Source organism: Muntiacus reevesi, chromosome 4, assembly GCF_963930625.1.
Source record: "Muntiacus reevesi chromosome 4, mMunRee1.1, whole genome shotgun sequence".
Classification (NCBI taxonomy): Eukaryota; Metazoa; Chordata; class Mammalia; order Artiodactyla; family Cervidae; genus Muntiacus; species Muntiacus reevesi.
Genome location: NC_089252.1, coordinates 145853866 through 145871156, shown reverse-complemented (window position 1 = coordinate 145871156; position 17291 = coordinate 145853866). Strand labels below are relative to the sequence as shown.

The window sequence follows — 17291 nt, the reverse complement described above, 5'->3', positions numbered from 1 at the left end:
TCTTTCTACTCTCTCTACAGTCTCTACTGTTTCAGAGTAAGGTGGTAGAGGAGGGGTACAGAATAAGGTGAAATTTTAGTCGATGTCATTTGCATCGAGGTTTTAACATTTTACCAAGTATTTTCCCAGAATAAGGCAGTGGGAAGTCAAGGAGGGTACAAGTCATCAAGGGCCCCACTGGTTGCAAGACAACCACAGCCTCCTTTCTTAAAGTGACATAAAGCATCCTACCCAGCAAGGCTGAGAATCTCTGTGGGTGCTGCCTCTGGATCATCATCAGCTGCCTAAAACAGGATCAGGCACACTCGGAACATGCAACAGTGTCCTTTCTGCAGGAACATTCGCCTTGGAAGAGGCCTTGGATAAATCCTTCCTCTCTTTGGGTCTGTTATATCACCCGCAAAATGAAGAGGTGGGGTCAAATGAGCTTTAATGTTTGAAATCTTGGCAGGGGAATCTTCATCTTAAAAGCAGGATGATGTCTGATAGGATATAGCAGTGGGCTAGAAATACAGACTACTTGGATGCACAGCTTCCAAGGAGGGGAAGACATTTCTAGGCTAAGAGCTACTCAAAAAAGTGGCAGCCAGTCATTATGGAGACAACTGTCCAAATAGCACAGACTTCAAGATGTGGCATATCCCAGGCTTGAAAGGAAACTGAAAATACAACTAGTGGTGGTATTGATCATCTGTGTTTCTGTATCCTAAATGCAAATGGAAGAGGAAGAGAAAAGAAGGGCTCAATATCTGGAAATCTAAGCTATCATGTAACCTGATCCCAGCATTTGCTAAAGAAACAGATTTACCCACTTACTCCTGAATGTGTCTCTATCTTGCTTTCCAAGAATATAAGTATTCTTTCACCTGGACAGCTGCCGCTATAAATTTATACATACATTCCACCCTGTTCTTCAGGAGACAAATTAGACCTCTTACAAGTCTGGTAGGTCTTAAATGCAACCATCTGTCATTAATGGAAAAACTGGTAAGATCTGAATAAAGTCTAGTTTAACTTATAGGGTTACACCAAAGTTAATTTCTTAGTTTTCATAAATGTACCACAGTTATAGAACATCCTAGCACTAGAGAAAGGTAAGCTGAGCTTTATGGGAGCTCTTTGTACTAAGTTAATAATTCTAACTATAAATCCAAAATCATTTCAAAATAAAACATTTTTGTTAAAAAAAAAAAAAGTAACCAATCTTCCATGTTGTTTTCTTCCAGCTAGTGCTGTCTCCCACATTTCACAGTTAAGGGTCTTGAAAGCACAGTCTTGTCTAGTTGCTATTCCTACCTGACTACTTTCTATTCCCTCTAATTCTACTACCAAAACACTTCTGAATTAGCACAAATCAGGATCACCAATTACTTCTTTATAATTTTCATTTCATTATTTTATTTTTAACTTATTACTTTTCTCAATTACAGAAGTATTTTTAAAAACTAATTGTGGGGGGGAGTCATAGTCAGTATAGGAATATATATATAAGCCTTGAATATATGCTTCAATTTTCTCTATTTGACTCCTCTGCTCCTCCTAACCAAGATATCCATTGTCAATAGTTTGCTGCGCATGCTCTCAACTTTTTCCTTATTTTTATACATTATCTTTTTTTCCTACAAAATCATACTATACTTACTATTCTGCACATAAATGCTTTAATCATTAATGTGCTTTTGATACCTTTCCATGTTACATAAAATCTTAACCATATGATACAATATCATACATATGATATATTATTATAATGGATGTAGATACCATGATTTACTATTTCCCCACTGATGAATATATGATTTCAAACATTTCAGTATTACAAAGAATCCTGCAATTAATATCATTTTACACTTACTTTATTTCACTTGTGTTTTTCAATGATCATTCCTACAAGCAGAATTGCAGGATCAATGGGTATTAAAAATATCCAAAATTTTAATAGGCATTGCCTAATAGACTTTATCAATTAAAAAAAATCTGCCTATTGTTTAGGTTACAATTTATATCTCACAGTTATTTAAATTTATATCTCATTGATTATTAATGAGGTAAAGCAATTTTTTTCTGTTTATTGTTTCTTCTTTAATCACCTGCTCACACCCTCTTACCTCAACTGCCAATTGCAATGGACACTTCTCCTTTATTTTATTCAATCTCTCTATAGCATCTGATGTTACTGACCACTCCCCCCTTTAAAAAATTTCCTTCCTTATATGGTTTCTGTGACATCCCTTTTTCCTAGATTTCTTCCCATTTTTTTCTAGACATTCTTCAGGTTTTTCTTTTTAAACAGGTTTCTCTTCCTTAGTTCCTCCCTTATATGGTGGGGTCCCTCAAGATTCTGCCTTTTTAGGTCATCCTCTTTAGTCACTTTACATATTTTTCTATAGTTGATGTCTTTCACCCACTTAGATGGATGATTCACACCCTATAACTCAAGCCAGATATCTCTCCTTACCTATCAGTTCTACCTGGAAATCCTACAGATATCTTAAACTCATCCTTGTCTAAAGCTGAATCCCCTCTCCTCCCTTCACTCCTCACTCTTTTCCTGAATTTTCCATCTTGGTGAATGGGACAACTATCTTTTCTACGGTCAGATGTGCCTGTTCTCTTATGCCTCCACACTGGGCACCTGCTGCTTCCTCTACCACTCCTTTGCCCTCTTTGTTTAGCTAATTCCTAGTCATCCTTCAGGCTCAGTCAGACACCACTTCTTTTGGGACGTCTTCTTTGACATGACATAGTCCAGGTTATGAGTCCTTCCTAAATTCTCCCTCAGCACCTTGCATATTTCTTTAATATGGTACTTACCACACTGAGATTCTAAATTCTACTTTCTGGGACTTCCCTGGTGGTCCAGTGGTTGGGAGTCCAACTGCGAATGCTGGGGACACAGGTTTGACCCCTGGTCCAAAGATTCCACATGCCAGGGAGCAACTAAGCCTGAAAGCCACAACTACTGAAGTCCATATGCCTAGAGCCTATGCCTCACAACAAGAGACGGCGCTGCAATGAGAAGCTTAAGTACTGCAACTAGAGAGTAGCCCCCACTTGCTGCAAATAGAGAAAAGCCCACACGCTGCAACAAAGATCCAGTACAGCCAAAAATAAAATAAATAAAGATGGAAAAAAAAAAGAATCCTATCTGATTTTAAAAATAAATAAAATAAATCCTACTTTCCAAACTCTAAGCAGTTCCTTGAAGGCAGGGAGCACATCTTGTTCCTCTTCTTGCTTTCAGGACCTGACACATAAAAGATGCTCCATAAATGTTCATCTCCACTTGTGGTATAAACTTTTGTTATCCGACTGTCTTGATTGGACAACCTAGTTCAATGAGGCCTTTAGCCCATCATTGCCAAACAGCACAAAGTGACCAATGATCTTCATGTTGCCAAATCTGATTGTCAATTCTTAGCCTATCTGTGTGTTTGACTGGATAATTTGCCTTTTGAAAACACCTTCTTCACTGGACATCTGGTACTCCATTCTTTTTTTTTTTTTCACTGCATCTCACGAGCTGCTCCTTCTTAGTCTCCTTTGCTGGTTCTTCCTTTTCTCTCCAACCTTTAAATGGCAAGGTGCCCCTAGCTCAGCACTCAGACCTCTTTTCTAGCTACACTCAATCCCCAGGTGATCTCATCCATTTCTTATCTTTACAAACTACTGATACTTTGATACACACACATCTCATCTTCAGGCTGGATCTCTTCCAATTCCAGATTTGTACATCCAAGCTCCTATTTGACATCTCTACTTGGAAGTCTTAATAAAGAATTACATTTAACGTGTCCAAAACTGAGCTTCTAAAAAATATTTTCCCTTCTCTAAACTTGTTTTTACTGCCACCTTCCTGATCTCAATGGCATTTTTCCTGGTGTTTGGGCCAAATGCATTGTTGCAATTCTTCCTCTCTACCTTCAGTATAAACCATGGCCACTTCTCATCACCTATATAGGTACTGTGTGCTCTGCTATGCTCAGTCACTTCAGTTGTGTCTGACTCTTTGCAACCCATGAACTGTGGCCCGCCAGGCTCTTCTGTCCTTGGGATTCTCCAGGCAAAAATACTGGAGTGAGTTGCCATGCCCTCCTCCAGGGGATCTTCCTGACTCAGGGACTAAACCCAGTCTCTTATGTCTCCTGCACTGCAGGTGGATTCTTTACCCATTGAGCCATGTGGGAAGCCCATATAGCTACTACTCCAGTCCAATATATTATCATCTTTTGCCTAAATCACTGCAACTGTCTTGTAATTGGTCTTCACGCTTCTGCTACTCTTCCTCTAACCTCTTCCTCCTCTTTTTAAAATTTCAGTCAGATCACATTACTCCTTTGTACAAACCCTTCAAAGGCCCCATTTAATCAGAATTAAGACCCATGTCCTCATAACAACTGGACATGACATTTCTCTTCCTATTCCTCAAATACATTTAGGATGTTCTTGCCTTGAGGCATTTTCATGTGCTCTTCTCTTCTGCCTGAGTTATTTTTCTCCCAAGCTCCTATCCTCAGACCTCTGCTCAAATGTCTCCCTGACCACTACACTCATCCCCCTTACCCGCTTCACTTTGTTTTATACCTGCTACATCTTTATTGTCTGTCTCTCCCACCAGAATATAAATTCCATGGTGGCAGAGATGTAGCCTGCATTAGTGCCTAAAGCAGTGCTGGGCATATAGTGGGCACTCTGAATACTTGCTAAAATGAATGAGTGAAAGGAAAAAAGGAATGAAGAAAAGAGAAAGGGGGAAAATAACAAGCAAGAGAGAGAGTAGGAAAGAAAAGAAAACCAGTAGTCAAGTGAAATGATGGTAAGTTTTCTTACAGTGCACCAGAAGGGCTCCATTCTCGAATTACAGGAAAATTGTGAAGGACCCAGTCAGCATTGCCCCCTTAGAGAAGACAAAGTGAGAGAGGCATGCTTTGCACTCATTTAAATAGGTTAGGTGCTGAAAACTGCCAGGAGGATATTTTCGTAATGCCAGACAAATGAAGAATTCTTGCCCAAATATGTGAGGCTTTTCCCCTCATATGAAGAAATCAAGAAATATTTCAAAAGAAATACACTACCCAGCCCAACTGGAAGTTAGCCAGCAGGAAAGTACAAATGTACAGATGGGTATGAGCTGGTTCTGAGGTTTTCGCCTTTGGTGGATCCTGCTGCTAAGAAATTTGCTAACTAGACTGGGTCAAGAAGTTTGCTTTAAACAAAGAACCCAGGGGAATGACAACAGCTGCACAGCTGCTACCATTTAAATGCAGAGAGACATTCTGGTTGTTTGATTTGGAAAAAAAGAAATGGCCTAGGAAGCCCTGTCTCCTGATTTGAGCAGAAGCAGTAACCCATTTTATACCCACAAGCAAAGTACTTGGCCTTCTGTCTTTCACTCCACTCGGAAAGAAAAAGTGGCTCAAAGGAGAACCTCAGGGAAAAAAATAAGATTCTCTGCACCTGAGCCAAGTTCTCCTGAGCAAATGGTTCACCAATGAGACCAGCTGGCACAAAGGCCCGGCTCAGCTGACACAGAACCCAGGGTCCCGCAGAGGCCGCAGGTGGCCAGGCCACATGAGCTGTGACCACGAAGCTCCACATGTCCCAGGGCTTCCAGATACTTACACTTCTCTTCTTGTCCATGTTTGCTTCTTCCGCTGCTTTCTGGTACCTTAGAGAAGACAGGGGGAAAAGAGAATGTCCTCAAATTAAACTTAAATTTTTACACTTTCAAACTTCAAGAAAACCACTTCTGCACACCTATCTCTGCCAAGGATTATCACCAGTCACCTCTATCACAAGCAGAGAATCAGGGCAGCCCTCACTTCCGGCACCGTTGCAGTCAACTGCTCTAAGAGAAAGAGCCAAGACAGTGAGGTCAAATGCTGGGAAAACGGAGACAGCAGAAAGCCTGGGGTTCCTAAGTGTCAGTTTCATCACTTACTGTGATCTGGGGCAAGTCAACCTCTCCATACCTAGAAAACGATCTACTATAATGCTGGGAAGAATAAATGATGTATAAAAATGTATAAAAAGCCATGTATATAAATGCTTTGGAATTAGTCAAAGGATACAGTATTACATTAACTCTAGGTTGCACTTTCCCCACTCATTAATGCCTCTAAAATCTTACAATTCTTGTTGGCCAAATGATCGAGAAGTAGTCATATGGCCTGTATGTGTGTAAATTTAGCCTAAGCTATTGGTACTGTCACTTTTGCTCACTTAATATGTTTGAAGGTATTATACATGCTTTAAATGCCACTGAAATCTCTTTAATGAGAATACACTTCGATTTGCCATTTAAAGAAAAATTGCTTTCCTTTTTTAAATTTATGTGTAAGAGAGATTTGTGGAAAAAGCATCTATGCTAAGCAAGTATTAGTCCTTTTAATTAACAGTATTTTTTCTTTAGTGATGCATAAAATAATGGCCCAGCCTACAGTCAATGGCATCTTAGAGTTGCTAAACAGGCTTCTATACTTTTATTCCTTTAATTTTATTATTACTTTCAATCATTTTATTTTATCATTTTTACTATTTGCTCAGAAGATTCGTGAGGAACAACTGAAGTCCCAGGGCTTTTCAGAGGTGATCAGGTTTCCTCCATTTGAAGGCAAAAAAGGCTTGGGACGTCCAGGCCACAGCAAATCTCCAGACCACTCAGAACTGTCTTAACCGGGCTTCCTCAGAGCCTGAGTCAAACACTGAGGCAGCACTATCTCTAGAAGAATCCCCACCATGTGGGGCCTGCATGCCTGGAACTTACAGATTTGATTTCTTGGGCCTGCAGGCCTTGAACTCACCAACCTAACCCTCAACCCGAGAAAAGGTCTTGGTCAATGGGTCACTTGTTCCTGCCTTAAGGCAGACTTTCAGAATTTACAAGGCATTTGGGCAGGGAAAAGGAGATGAGACAAGAAGATAAAGAACAACATGGAAAAGGGTCCATTCCCTAACCAAAACTAACTTTCAACTCATAAATACCTTCACAAGCTCAGAACTTCCTTAGTGTGTGTGTTAAATAGAACAACCCAACCCAAAATGGAAGCCAGAGGAAACTCCTAGATCACTGCTTTCCTACTACGTAACCTGGGTTATATAACTTGTTTGGGCCTCATCCACAAAATTAAGTGATCGTGAGGGGATTTCTAAGGTCTCCTCTAGTTCCTACTGTCACTTAAAGTTTAACAATCAGGTAGCATTGTCTCATGGAGAAGGTAATGGCACCCCACTCCAGTACTCTTGCCTGGAAAATCCCATGGATGGAGGAGCCTTGGTGGGCTGCAGTCCATGGGGTTGCTAAGAGTCGGACACGACTGAGCGACTTCCCTTTCACTTTTCACTTTCATGCATTGGAGAAGGAAATGGCAATCCACTCCAGTGTTCTTGCCTGGAGAATCCCAAGGACGGGGGAGCCTGGTGGGCTGCCGTCTATGGGGTCGCACAGAGTCGGACCCGACTGAAGCGACTTAGCAGCAGCAGCAGTGTCTCATTCACTAGACTGAGTAATACTCTGAAACTGAGCGGAGTTTTCTTAAAGGGTAGGGTGAAAGAACTTCCAAAAACAATTGGGATTTCACTGACCACAGCTTATGAAAAAAAATGGGATTAAAACTGCTGTAAGTCAAATAACAAGCTAGAGAGATATTTGAAACATATTATAGACAAAAGGCTAATTTTCCTAAAACACAAAGAACTCTTACAAATCCGTAAGAAATCAACAAAAGCAACTTAATAGAAAAATGGGCATAAACATAAACACAGAGTTCACAGAAAATATCAAGTGACTCAAACAAAAAATAAGAATGTTGAGCCTCAAAGTAGAAATTCAAACAACACTAAGAACATATCTAAGTAGGAAAAAACTTTTGTTTTTTTTAAGGAAAAAAAGCTAATACACTGAGGGTAAATAAATGAAACCTCTAAGGGAAGGCATTTTGTCAATTTTACAAAAATTACAAAAGCATAAATGTTACAATTTGCCAATTCTGTTTCCAGAATTTATCTTATAGGTACACTAACAAGCAAAAATAACTTTTACATTAGATTTGTCACTGCACTAAATGTAATAGCAAATGACTGAAAACAACCTGAATGTCCATTAGCATAGGACTGGTAAATAAATTATAATGTATTCATGCAATGGAATACTACACAGCTATAAAAAGAACAAAAGCATAGTTGCACAGTGTGAATGGACTAAATGCCACTGAAATGTCATACTTAAAATGGTTAAAATGGTAAATTATATGTTATGTATATATTACCAAAATTTTTTTATAAATTGAGTGTGGTAACAGCATAAAGACAGACATATAGATCAATGGAGTGGAATAGAGAGCCCAGAAATAAAACCTCACATATATGGTCAAAGGACTTTGACAAGGGTGCCAAGACCATCTAACAGGGAAAAGACAGTTTTTTCAATAAGGCAAACCATTAAATGCCAGAAAATATTTGAAAATTATATATCTGACAAGAGATTAACATCTAAAATATATAAAAATTTAAAATAATACTGTATTTGCAACATATTTGTAACAAATAATATTATACATACTATACTGCATCTACTTTTCTCCATTTCAGAACAGCTTGAGTTTTCATTCAAGAAGTAGTCAAAGTGTTAGCCACTCAGTCTTTTTGACCCCATGGACTGTAGTGTACCAGGGTCCTCTGTCCATGGGCTTTTCCCAGGCTAGAATACTGGAGTGGGTCGCCATTCCCTTCTCCAGGGGATTTTCCTGACCCAGGAATTGAACCTGGGTCTCCTGCATTGCAGGCAGATTCTTTGCCATCTGAGCCACCAGGGACCCTTGTGGCCAAGTGGTTAGGACTTGGTGCTTTCACTGCCATGGCCTTGGTTCAATCCCTGACTGGGAAACTAAGATGGCACAAGCCTCCACAGGCCAAGTGGCACCAGCAAAAAAATTTTTTTAAAAATATGTTCTAGGCACTAGAGAAAAAGTAGTGAAAGAAATAATAAAAAAAGAAAGGCATAGTTCCTGCTCTCAGACAGCTTATAGTTTAAATGTTAAGCACATACTATAGTGATAAATCTTTCAAAGAAGGGCAGAGTATTATTATACAACCTAACAAAGGAACTGAATTGAGAAGGCGGGTGTGGGGTGGTGTGTGTGTGTGTGTGTGTGTGTGTGTGTGTGTGTGTGTGTGTGTGAAGAAAAGCCTTGCTGAGGAAATGACCTTTAGGCTGAAATCTGCAGTTTGATCAGGAGTCAGCCAGGCAAAACAAAGCAAGAAAAGCATTCCAGGCATAGAAAAAGAGCACAAAGTCCCCAAGGCAAGACAGTGTCTCCCATGTATAAGATACACAAAGAACTCCAATGTTGCTGAAGCACATTGAGAAAGGCAGAGGTCAGGAGATGATGCCTGGCATCAAGGGCTTTGCAGGCTATGCTAAGAATTCTGAATGTAATCTTAGGTACAATGAATGAATGGTTAATGGTACAATGAATGGTCATTAATCCAAGCTATGTTTTTATTTTATTTTTTGGCTATGCTGAGTAGTATGTGGGATCTTAGTTCCCCGGAGAGTGCAAGAGTCTTAACAACCTCTGAACAACTGAGAAAGTCCCCAAGCTATGTTTTTAAAAGAGCACTGGACGCTGTGTGGAGAATGGACCGGAGTTGGGGTACAGGATGGAGGTGGCAATAGTGACAGATGATGCTGGAAGGTCCAGGGAGGGAGCACTGGAGATAAAGTGAACAGACTTGAGGTATATTTCAGAAGTCGAATCAACAGGACTGGTAATGAGGAACAAGTCAAGAATGATTCCCAAGTTTTCAACAGCTGAGTCAATGGACGGAGGAGCAAAGTTGGGGACGGGGAGGATGAAGAGTTGTGTGTTAGCCATGCTAACCAAAACATCCCCTTGGTGGTGACAGTGATTAGACACATGTTCTAGAGCTGGAAACAGAGATCTGAATGAACAATATAAATTTAGGACTTGTCTGTCCACAGATGGTATGAAAGCTGTGTAAGTGTATGATATCATCTATGAAGAATGTGCAATGAAGAAAAGGCTCAGAACTCAGTTCTGGAGATGCTAACAATTAGCAGTCAGGACATGAAGAAGAGGTTCTCATTCTCTATTAGAGAATAGAGAAGGAACAGAGGTAGAAGGAAAAACAAGAGACTTCCAAAGAAGCTAAGGGAAGAAAACATGCGGGAAAAAGAGGCAAGAGGTCATCTGAGATGAAGGCTAACAAACATCTCCTCAATATGTTTTAAATAGCTTTTCTAAGTAACACAGAAGTCTTTGGTAACCCTGGCAATCCTCTTCCATTGTAATTTATTAACCCACAGTCCTTTTAATGGACATTTGCATTGTTTACAGTTATCTATCATTATAAATAGTGCTTTGGTGAATGGCCCTGTGTAATTTTTTTCCCCACTTGTACTAAAGTATCTGAAAGTGAAAAGCAAAATGTATCTGAGAGTCCCTAAAAATAGAAATGCAGAAACACAGCAGATTAGAGTTAGAAAGGAACTTAAAGTTGGCCTTGAACTTGTGTTTCCACCCTCCTTGGGTAATAATCTACAGTATATTACAGCAATATAGTACAATATATGAAAGCCAGAGCCCAATCACCAGACAGGTTGATTCTTGGTCAATTGTTCTCCAAGGCAAGGAGAACAATTTACATCGTGGTTAATTGGATAAATAAACTCAGAGTTTCCCTTCCCTTTACTGTCTTAATAGAAACACAGATTTAAAGAAAGATCAAAATAGTCTTCATCTTTAGTCCTATTCTTTTAGCATTGAGACATCTGTAAGATATAGGTGTATATGCCAATGGCAGTCTTGAATTGTGTTTTGAAACTCCCACTCAAATATCACCACCCTTTATTTGTAATGAAGTACTTGCTAAACAGTGGATACTCAGGGAGAAAGTTTCCATACCACTGCTTTCTTCCAAGTAAGGTCCTTGGTATTTTTACATTTTGACACTTTGAATGCTAAGAGATGTTGAGGTACAATACTTCTGAATTCAATGTTAAATTAGGGTTCAGGCTTTAGATTTTCCTCAAATATGCTCAGAGCAACTAGCATTATTCTGACATAAAATGTGAAGGTCTCTGATGGGGAGGGAAAAGGTATTTTAAAAGATTCAAATCTAAAAAAAAAAAAAAAGATTCAAATCTGAGGGAAAAAATATTTGTCATGAGATTTCTATAATTAAAAGCTTATCCCTCTTCCCTTCCTAGATTTTCTTGTCCTCCAGTCTCCTCTTCACATACAGAATTTAATCTTGCAACTGCTTATTAATGCTCAGCTGCGAGGCAGGCAGCTGATGGAGATACTAAAATTATCTGGGGAGTAATAACTGTCTCAAACTTTTCTAAGGCCAGAGAACGGAGTTCCTGAGTCATGACTCTTTTGCTTGTATGCCCTCAAATAGAGAAAAGGTCTCACTGAGCCAAAAAAAAAAAAAAAAGGAAAATGGAAATTCCCAAGTTTTAGGCAATGCATTTTCTTCTGGAACAATTTCACCACTACAATGTACAGTGAAGCAAAGAAGTAGAGATCTGAGGGTCAAAGTTTTTCTTAATAATGGAAGGAAAACTAAATATAAACCTGTTCTTTCTTGGGTCTATGGAATGGGTAAAGTTATAACAAGAGTGGGAGGAGCAGGGACAGGAGGGGAGGCATGGTGGTGGGGGGATTAAGTGTCCTGCATTAAGCTTTGCCACTATCTTGGGTGTGATCTTTCATCATAAATGCTGGACCTCAAGTTCCTTATTTGTCAGAGGAATGGGACAAAGGTTAGCCAGATCAGTAGTTCTTTTTGCTGGAGAATCCTCTTTCCCAATGATAACTTAGAACCTCACATAATAAAGGGATCAAAGCAGGACCTCTGGGGTGAAAGGTCACATGCTTGGTCCTTTAGATCTTCCTGTCTTCCCAGAACTGACCTCTGAAGTTCCTCTAAAGAACTCAATTAGGATAGTTTGAAAACCACCGGGCTAGATTCCCTTCATATGAGTCATGGGCTTCCCTGATGGCTAGGGGTGTCTCCAATGCAGGAGACATGGGTTCAATCCCTGATCCATGATGATCCCACAAGCCTCAGAAAGACCAAGTTGGTGTGCTACAACCATTGAGCCTGTTCTCTAGAGCATGCAAGCCACAACCACCGAAGCCCAAGCACCTAGAGCCTGTGCTCTGCAACAAGAGAAGCCTGTGCACCTCAGCTAGAGAGAAAGCCCTCGCTCATTGCAACTAGAGGAAAAGCCCATGCAGCAACGAAGACCCAGCATAGCCAAAAAAAAAGAAAATAAATAAATTAATTTAAAAAATAAGTTAAAGAGAACCAAGAAACCAAATTCTACTAAAAGAGTCAACTTTTAATCAAGCAAAGGATTCTTCCATGCTGAAGTCATTAGTGAGTGAAATGAAAGCTGGCTGTTCAAACTGACTCATCAAGAGCACCCTCCTTATTCAGATTTAATGCTTTAGATAGTACAGAGGCTTAATAAAAGAAATCAATCTGGAGTTATAAAGCACTCATGAGACATAAGCTATGATGCTACAAAAATGACTCTTATGTACATATTCATGTGAAACGTTATTAACACTTAGAAAGTAAAGCCCAGCTAATCTTATAAAGAGCAGCCAGATGAAGATTTCCTCAAATAACATTTTTATATTAGTCTCTGATCACGAACCTCCAAAGGTTTCCTAGGGTCTCTTAACTAAACTTGTATAGGATTTACTAATTCTAAATTCCATTTACTAATTCTAATTAGAGAATTAAAATTCTTTAAGAGAGATTGTTTCAAAATAAGAGAAAATTAGGTCAGTAGTGTTAGAAGTAGAAATTAATGTACGCTTTGGGGAAAACAGTCCTGCAATCTGCTTTGGGAACCTACTGTGAGTGAATCCTCAAAGCCTTAAGCAGTATCAGCAATATGGCTCTACCAAGTTTGAAACCTGGAGAAGAAATCTAGGCTGATTCTCTGGTTTTCACTGTCTTAAACGCACATCACGCCCCATGCTCTTTCCCATTTCTGTGCCTTACTTCCTATGACTCTTCTTCCTCTGCCACGTCACCACCATCCTCCCAGCCTACCAAATAAAATTCTATTCATCCTTCAAAATCAGTTCAGTAGTAGGATCTATGCATCAGAAGAAAAGTCCTAGACAGACACAAAATATTAATTTGGGGGCAGGTTAACTCTCTACACCTCAGTGTTCTCAACCATAAAACAGGGATCAGGCCCTTCCTCATATAGTTTTTATTAGGATTAGAAATAATATCAATTTCCATCAAGAATCTACTATAGTACCTGGCACACGAATTCTAATTAATGGGTTCAGGATTTACAATTTTGCATAACTGCCATTTGCCCTTATAACGTTGTGGTGAAAAGACAGTCACCCTGCTAGGCTGTGAGAAGGTGGCCTCTAAGGGCCCTTTGCATTTTCTCTCTGCAAGATTAAGAAGCCCCTAAAATGAGCAACTTTTTTCAACTTCCTCTTATCAGTGCTACTACAGGACCCAAATCCTCTATCTTGTCTGAAATGAATGATGACAGAATAAAACCCTGGGATGGGAACTGAGGAAAGGTGAAAGTTTAACTAAAGTGACTGACCGAGTTAGGCAGGGAAGGAAGTGAAGCCAGGAAAGGGACCAACAATCATGGCCTGGGTATTCCAGTTTGGCCAAAGAGCAAGCTCAGTGGGAATAAGAAAGCAGAATAGGTAGGACAGGAGGCTCTAATTAGAAAGTGGGTTTTCCAAACACATATTTCAGAGACAGATTCTGGGTGATAAGGTTGGGAACTAGATATGGGGCATGGGAGACAATGAGCAGATTGAAGACATATATGGAAGATTAAGAAATGAGTCCACAGGAATTTCCTGGCAGCCCAGTGGTTAGGATGCAGTGCGTTCACTGCTGTGGCGTGGGTTCAATTCCTAGTCAGGGAACTAAGATCCCACAAGCCACAGGGTGCATTATTTATAAATGAGTAAATAAATGAGAAATGAAGAAATGATGAGTCCATACTATCAGACAGGTCATTTATGTGGGTTGGTGATTCTACACTGGGGACATTAATGTCCCCAGCAGACATTTGGAAACGTGTGGGGGTTTTATTGGGGTTTCCCCTCCCCATTTTTTTTGCTGTCACCATATCATGGGGAATTACTAGCATTTGGAGGAAGGCAAGATGATGAGCATCCTGTACAAGGAAGATCTACCTCATCCAAAATATTAAGAAATACTGAAGAGAAAATTAAGTGGGAAGCTAGGGTCCCCCATGAAGGCAAGGAGCTTGGCACACTGCCATGATGGGGAGGATAAGGATACTATGGTTAGATGTAAGCTCAAAGCACAGGCTTAGAACTTCAGAACAAGGCAGAAAAAAAAAAAACAACAACAAACAATGGATGGGAAATAGTAGCGGAGAGATAGCGTCCCCAGAAAATTTCAGGGTAGCATGCACAAAAAAAAAAAAAAACAGGCACGACTCAGATAGAATGCATGTCAAGGGAAAACCAAGTTCAGTGAAAGAGAGGTGGGGCTGGGAGGGTGAAAAGGGCAAGAATGTGGAGAAGTTTCTCTGCAGAACAGAGTTTCCAAATCCCATTAATCATATCTCAACACTGTCTCAAATCCTCCCCTTCCTTTCCACTCCTCCTGCCCCCCACCCTCAGTAACTTTCACTTGGGTTCTCATGAGAGTCTCAGAACTGGTCTCCATGCTATCAGTCTGTCACCTTTCCAATATACCTTTTACATTGTTGCCAGAGCATCTTTCTAAATACAAGCCTAGTCACAAAAACCTTCCATTGTTTCTGCTGTTTATCTAACTAAATCCCAAACTCAGCATGGTATTCAAGGCCTTCCATCATCTGGCCCTAACTACTGTACCAATCCCTTTTCCCTTCTGTATTTCTTCATGCTCAACTGCTTGCTTTCCTATTTCCTTTATTCACATTCAGCGTCCATGACCCTTTGCTTGAACCTTTACTTGAACAAATAACCCTTATTTGTTCTGCTTTATGTTCAAGTTCACAAGTCCATTTCTTCCATTATCAGTGCTTCTTAAACTTCCCTGAAGTTAAAAATCACTAGACTACACTTGTTAAAAACACAAATTCTTGGGGCCCATCACAGATACATCGAATCAGAATTTTTAAGGGAGAAGCCGAGAAGCTATATTGGATGGCTTAAAATATGTCCCTCCAAATCTCTGACATTTCTCCCACCAAAAGGTAGAGTCAAATTCCCCTCCCTCTGAATATGAGCCAGCCTTAATGACTCAGTCCTAATGAAGATAATGTGGTAAGAGTGATACTGTATAACTTCTGAGGGTGGGTCATAAAAGGCTACATAACCCCTATCCTCCCTTCCTTCTTTGTTCCCTCCTTCCTTCCCTCTCTGGTTACCCTTGAAACCCAGACAAGCAGCCACATGGAAAAGCCACATGCGGGTATTCTGATTATGGCCCCAGCTGAGAGTCCACATGACTGCCAGCATCAACCACCTGATTTACGAGTGAGTAAGCCTTTAGATGACTATGGCCCCAGTTCTGAGACACCAAGGATGGTGAAGGGAACAGAGGCAAGCCCTGCCCTAACTGGAGACTCACAGCAAAATAAACGTTATTATTATTTTAAGCCACTAAATTTTAGGGATTTTTTTTTCCATTCAGCAATAGATAATTGGAACACCATATTATTAACAAGTATCTCACATGAGTCTTAAAATGAAGGAAGTTTGAGGACTTCTACTAATATAAATTATACTAAACTGTACTGTTACATTCCTTGAGGTAGGGGTTAAGTCTTAATAGTTTTTCAGATCTGGATCCTTTTTTCTGCAATATCTTTATTGATTTTCTTTTCTTTTTGATAAGAATGTAAGTTTGACATAAATTTACAGCAATATAAAATGCATAACACAGAAGGGGAAAAGGCTATGCACTCTCCCCCTCTCTCTACACCACCTTAAGCAATACCCACGGTGAACAGGTTGGAAGGGCACTGTTTTCCACAGAGCAAGTGGTTGATGGATTTGTCATTGAAAAAAGGGTGACAGTGGTAGATCACAGAAACTTCCTACTGGTATTTAGCTGTACTCTGGCTATAGCTCCCACAATCACTTTCTTTAAATCTTTCCTATCTTCCTTCTTTTAAATGTATCTCCTATAAAGTAAGAAATTCTACTTAGTGAGGTAAACGTACCATCTTCCCTAAGCTCTATGGCATCTCTAGTTGAGTGACGTTAATGTGCTTACCATCTTACTAACTTATACCATTCCCTCAATATGTGCTGAGTGCTTAGTATGTTCTAATTGCCATGTTACACATTAGGAATATAAAATACGCAGGAAAGGGGCCCTCATATCAAAAAACCCACAGTGCAGAGCAGGGGTCAACAAACTTTTTCTTAAAGTGCCAGATAGTAAATATTTTAGACTTTGAGGGCCATACGGTCTCTGCTTTAACTCTGCTGTTGTGGCACAAAAGCTGCCACAGACAATACACAAAAAGACATGGATGTAGTCCAATAAACCTTTATTTACTAAAATAGGCAGCCAGTAGACTGCATTCTGCCTACAGAGTTTACACTGGTCAACAGAACCTTATGCAATGGTGAAATGTTTCAGCAATATCCAGTGTGGTAGCCACCTGCTACACATAGCCACCGGGCAATTGAAATGTGGCTAGTGCAGCTGATGAACTGAATTTTAAGTGTAATTTAATTTTAATTAACTGAAATTAACTTAAATGAATCTAATTTATTTAATTAATTTAAATAGCCTTATATGTAGTGGCTACCCTATTAGACAATGTAGGCACAGAGTGCACCTAACACTCCCTTCAACTAAAAACCTGCCTCAAAACTTATCTCAGAAAAACCCAAAAATAAACAAAAAAAAACACCCTCACCTCAACCAGAAAGCCTTCCTGACCAGCTTCGATCCATGGTAGTCACATACTCTCTCTTATCCTATATCTAGTCCTTACTCCCATTCATTTTGGACTTGCTAACATTGTGATTAATAACTATGTGTTTCATTAATTCTCTTCTGTGTTTACATCTCTTTCTTTCCCAAGCTGAACAAAAATTAGAGCACAGAGAATGTATCTCCTGATTATTATCATCTTCCTTTGTCACAGAGTCTTGTGTGGTACTTAAAATCCAGAAGATGCTCCAGAAAGTCATTAAACACCATGTCCTCTCTTTAGTGATCTCCCTGACAGGTAGTGATGTTTGCTCAAGACAGATGGTCCTTTTGGGCCAGGATCAGCACTT

At 39.7% G+C, this 17291-nt stretch overlaps 1 protein-coding gene across 4 annotated transcripts in view; it reads right to left on the bottom strand.

Moving 5' to 3' along the window:
• The window catches only part of LIMA1 (LIM domain and actin binding 1), a 90449-nt gene that overhangs the window by 40937 nt on the left and 32221 nt on the right, over window positions 1-17291 (bottom strand). For all 4 annotated transcript variants that reach the window (XM_065934431.1, XM_065934432.1, XM_065934433.1 and 1 more), the window contains exon 3: window positions 5623-5668. In XM_065934431.1, the coding sequence (XP_065790503.1) occupies window positions 5623-5668 (46 nt within the window). The remainder of the gene's footprint in view (window positions 1-5622; window positions 5669-17291) is intronic.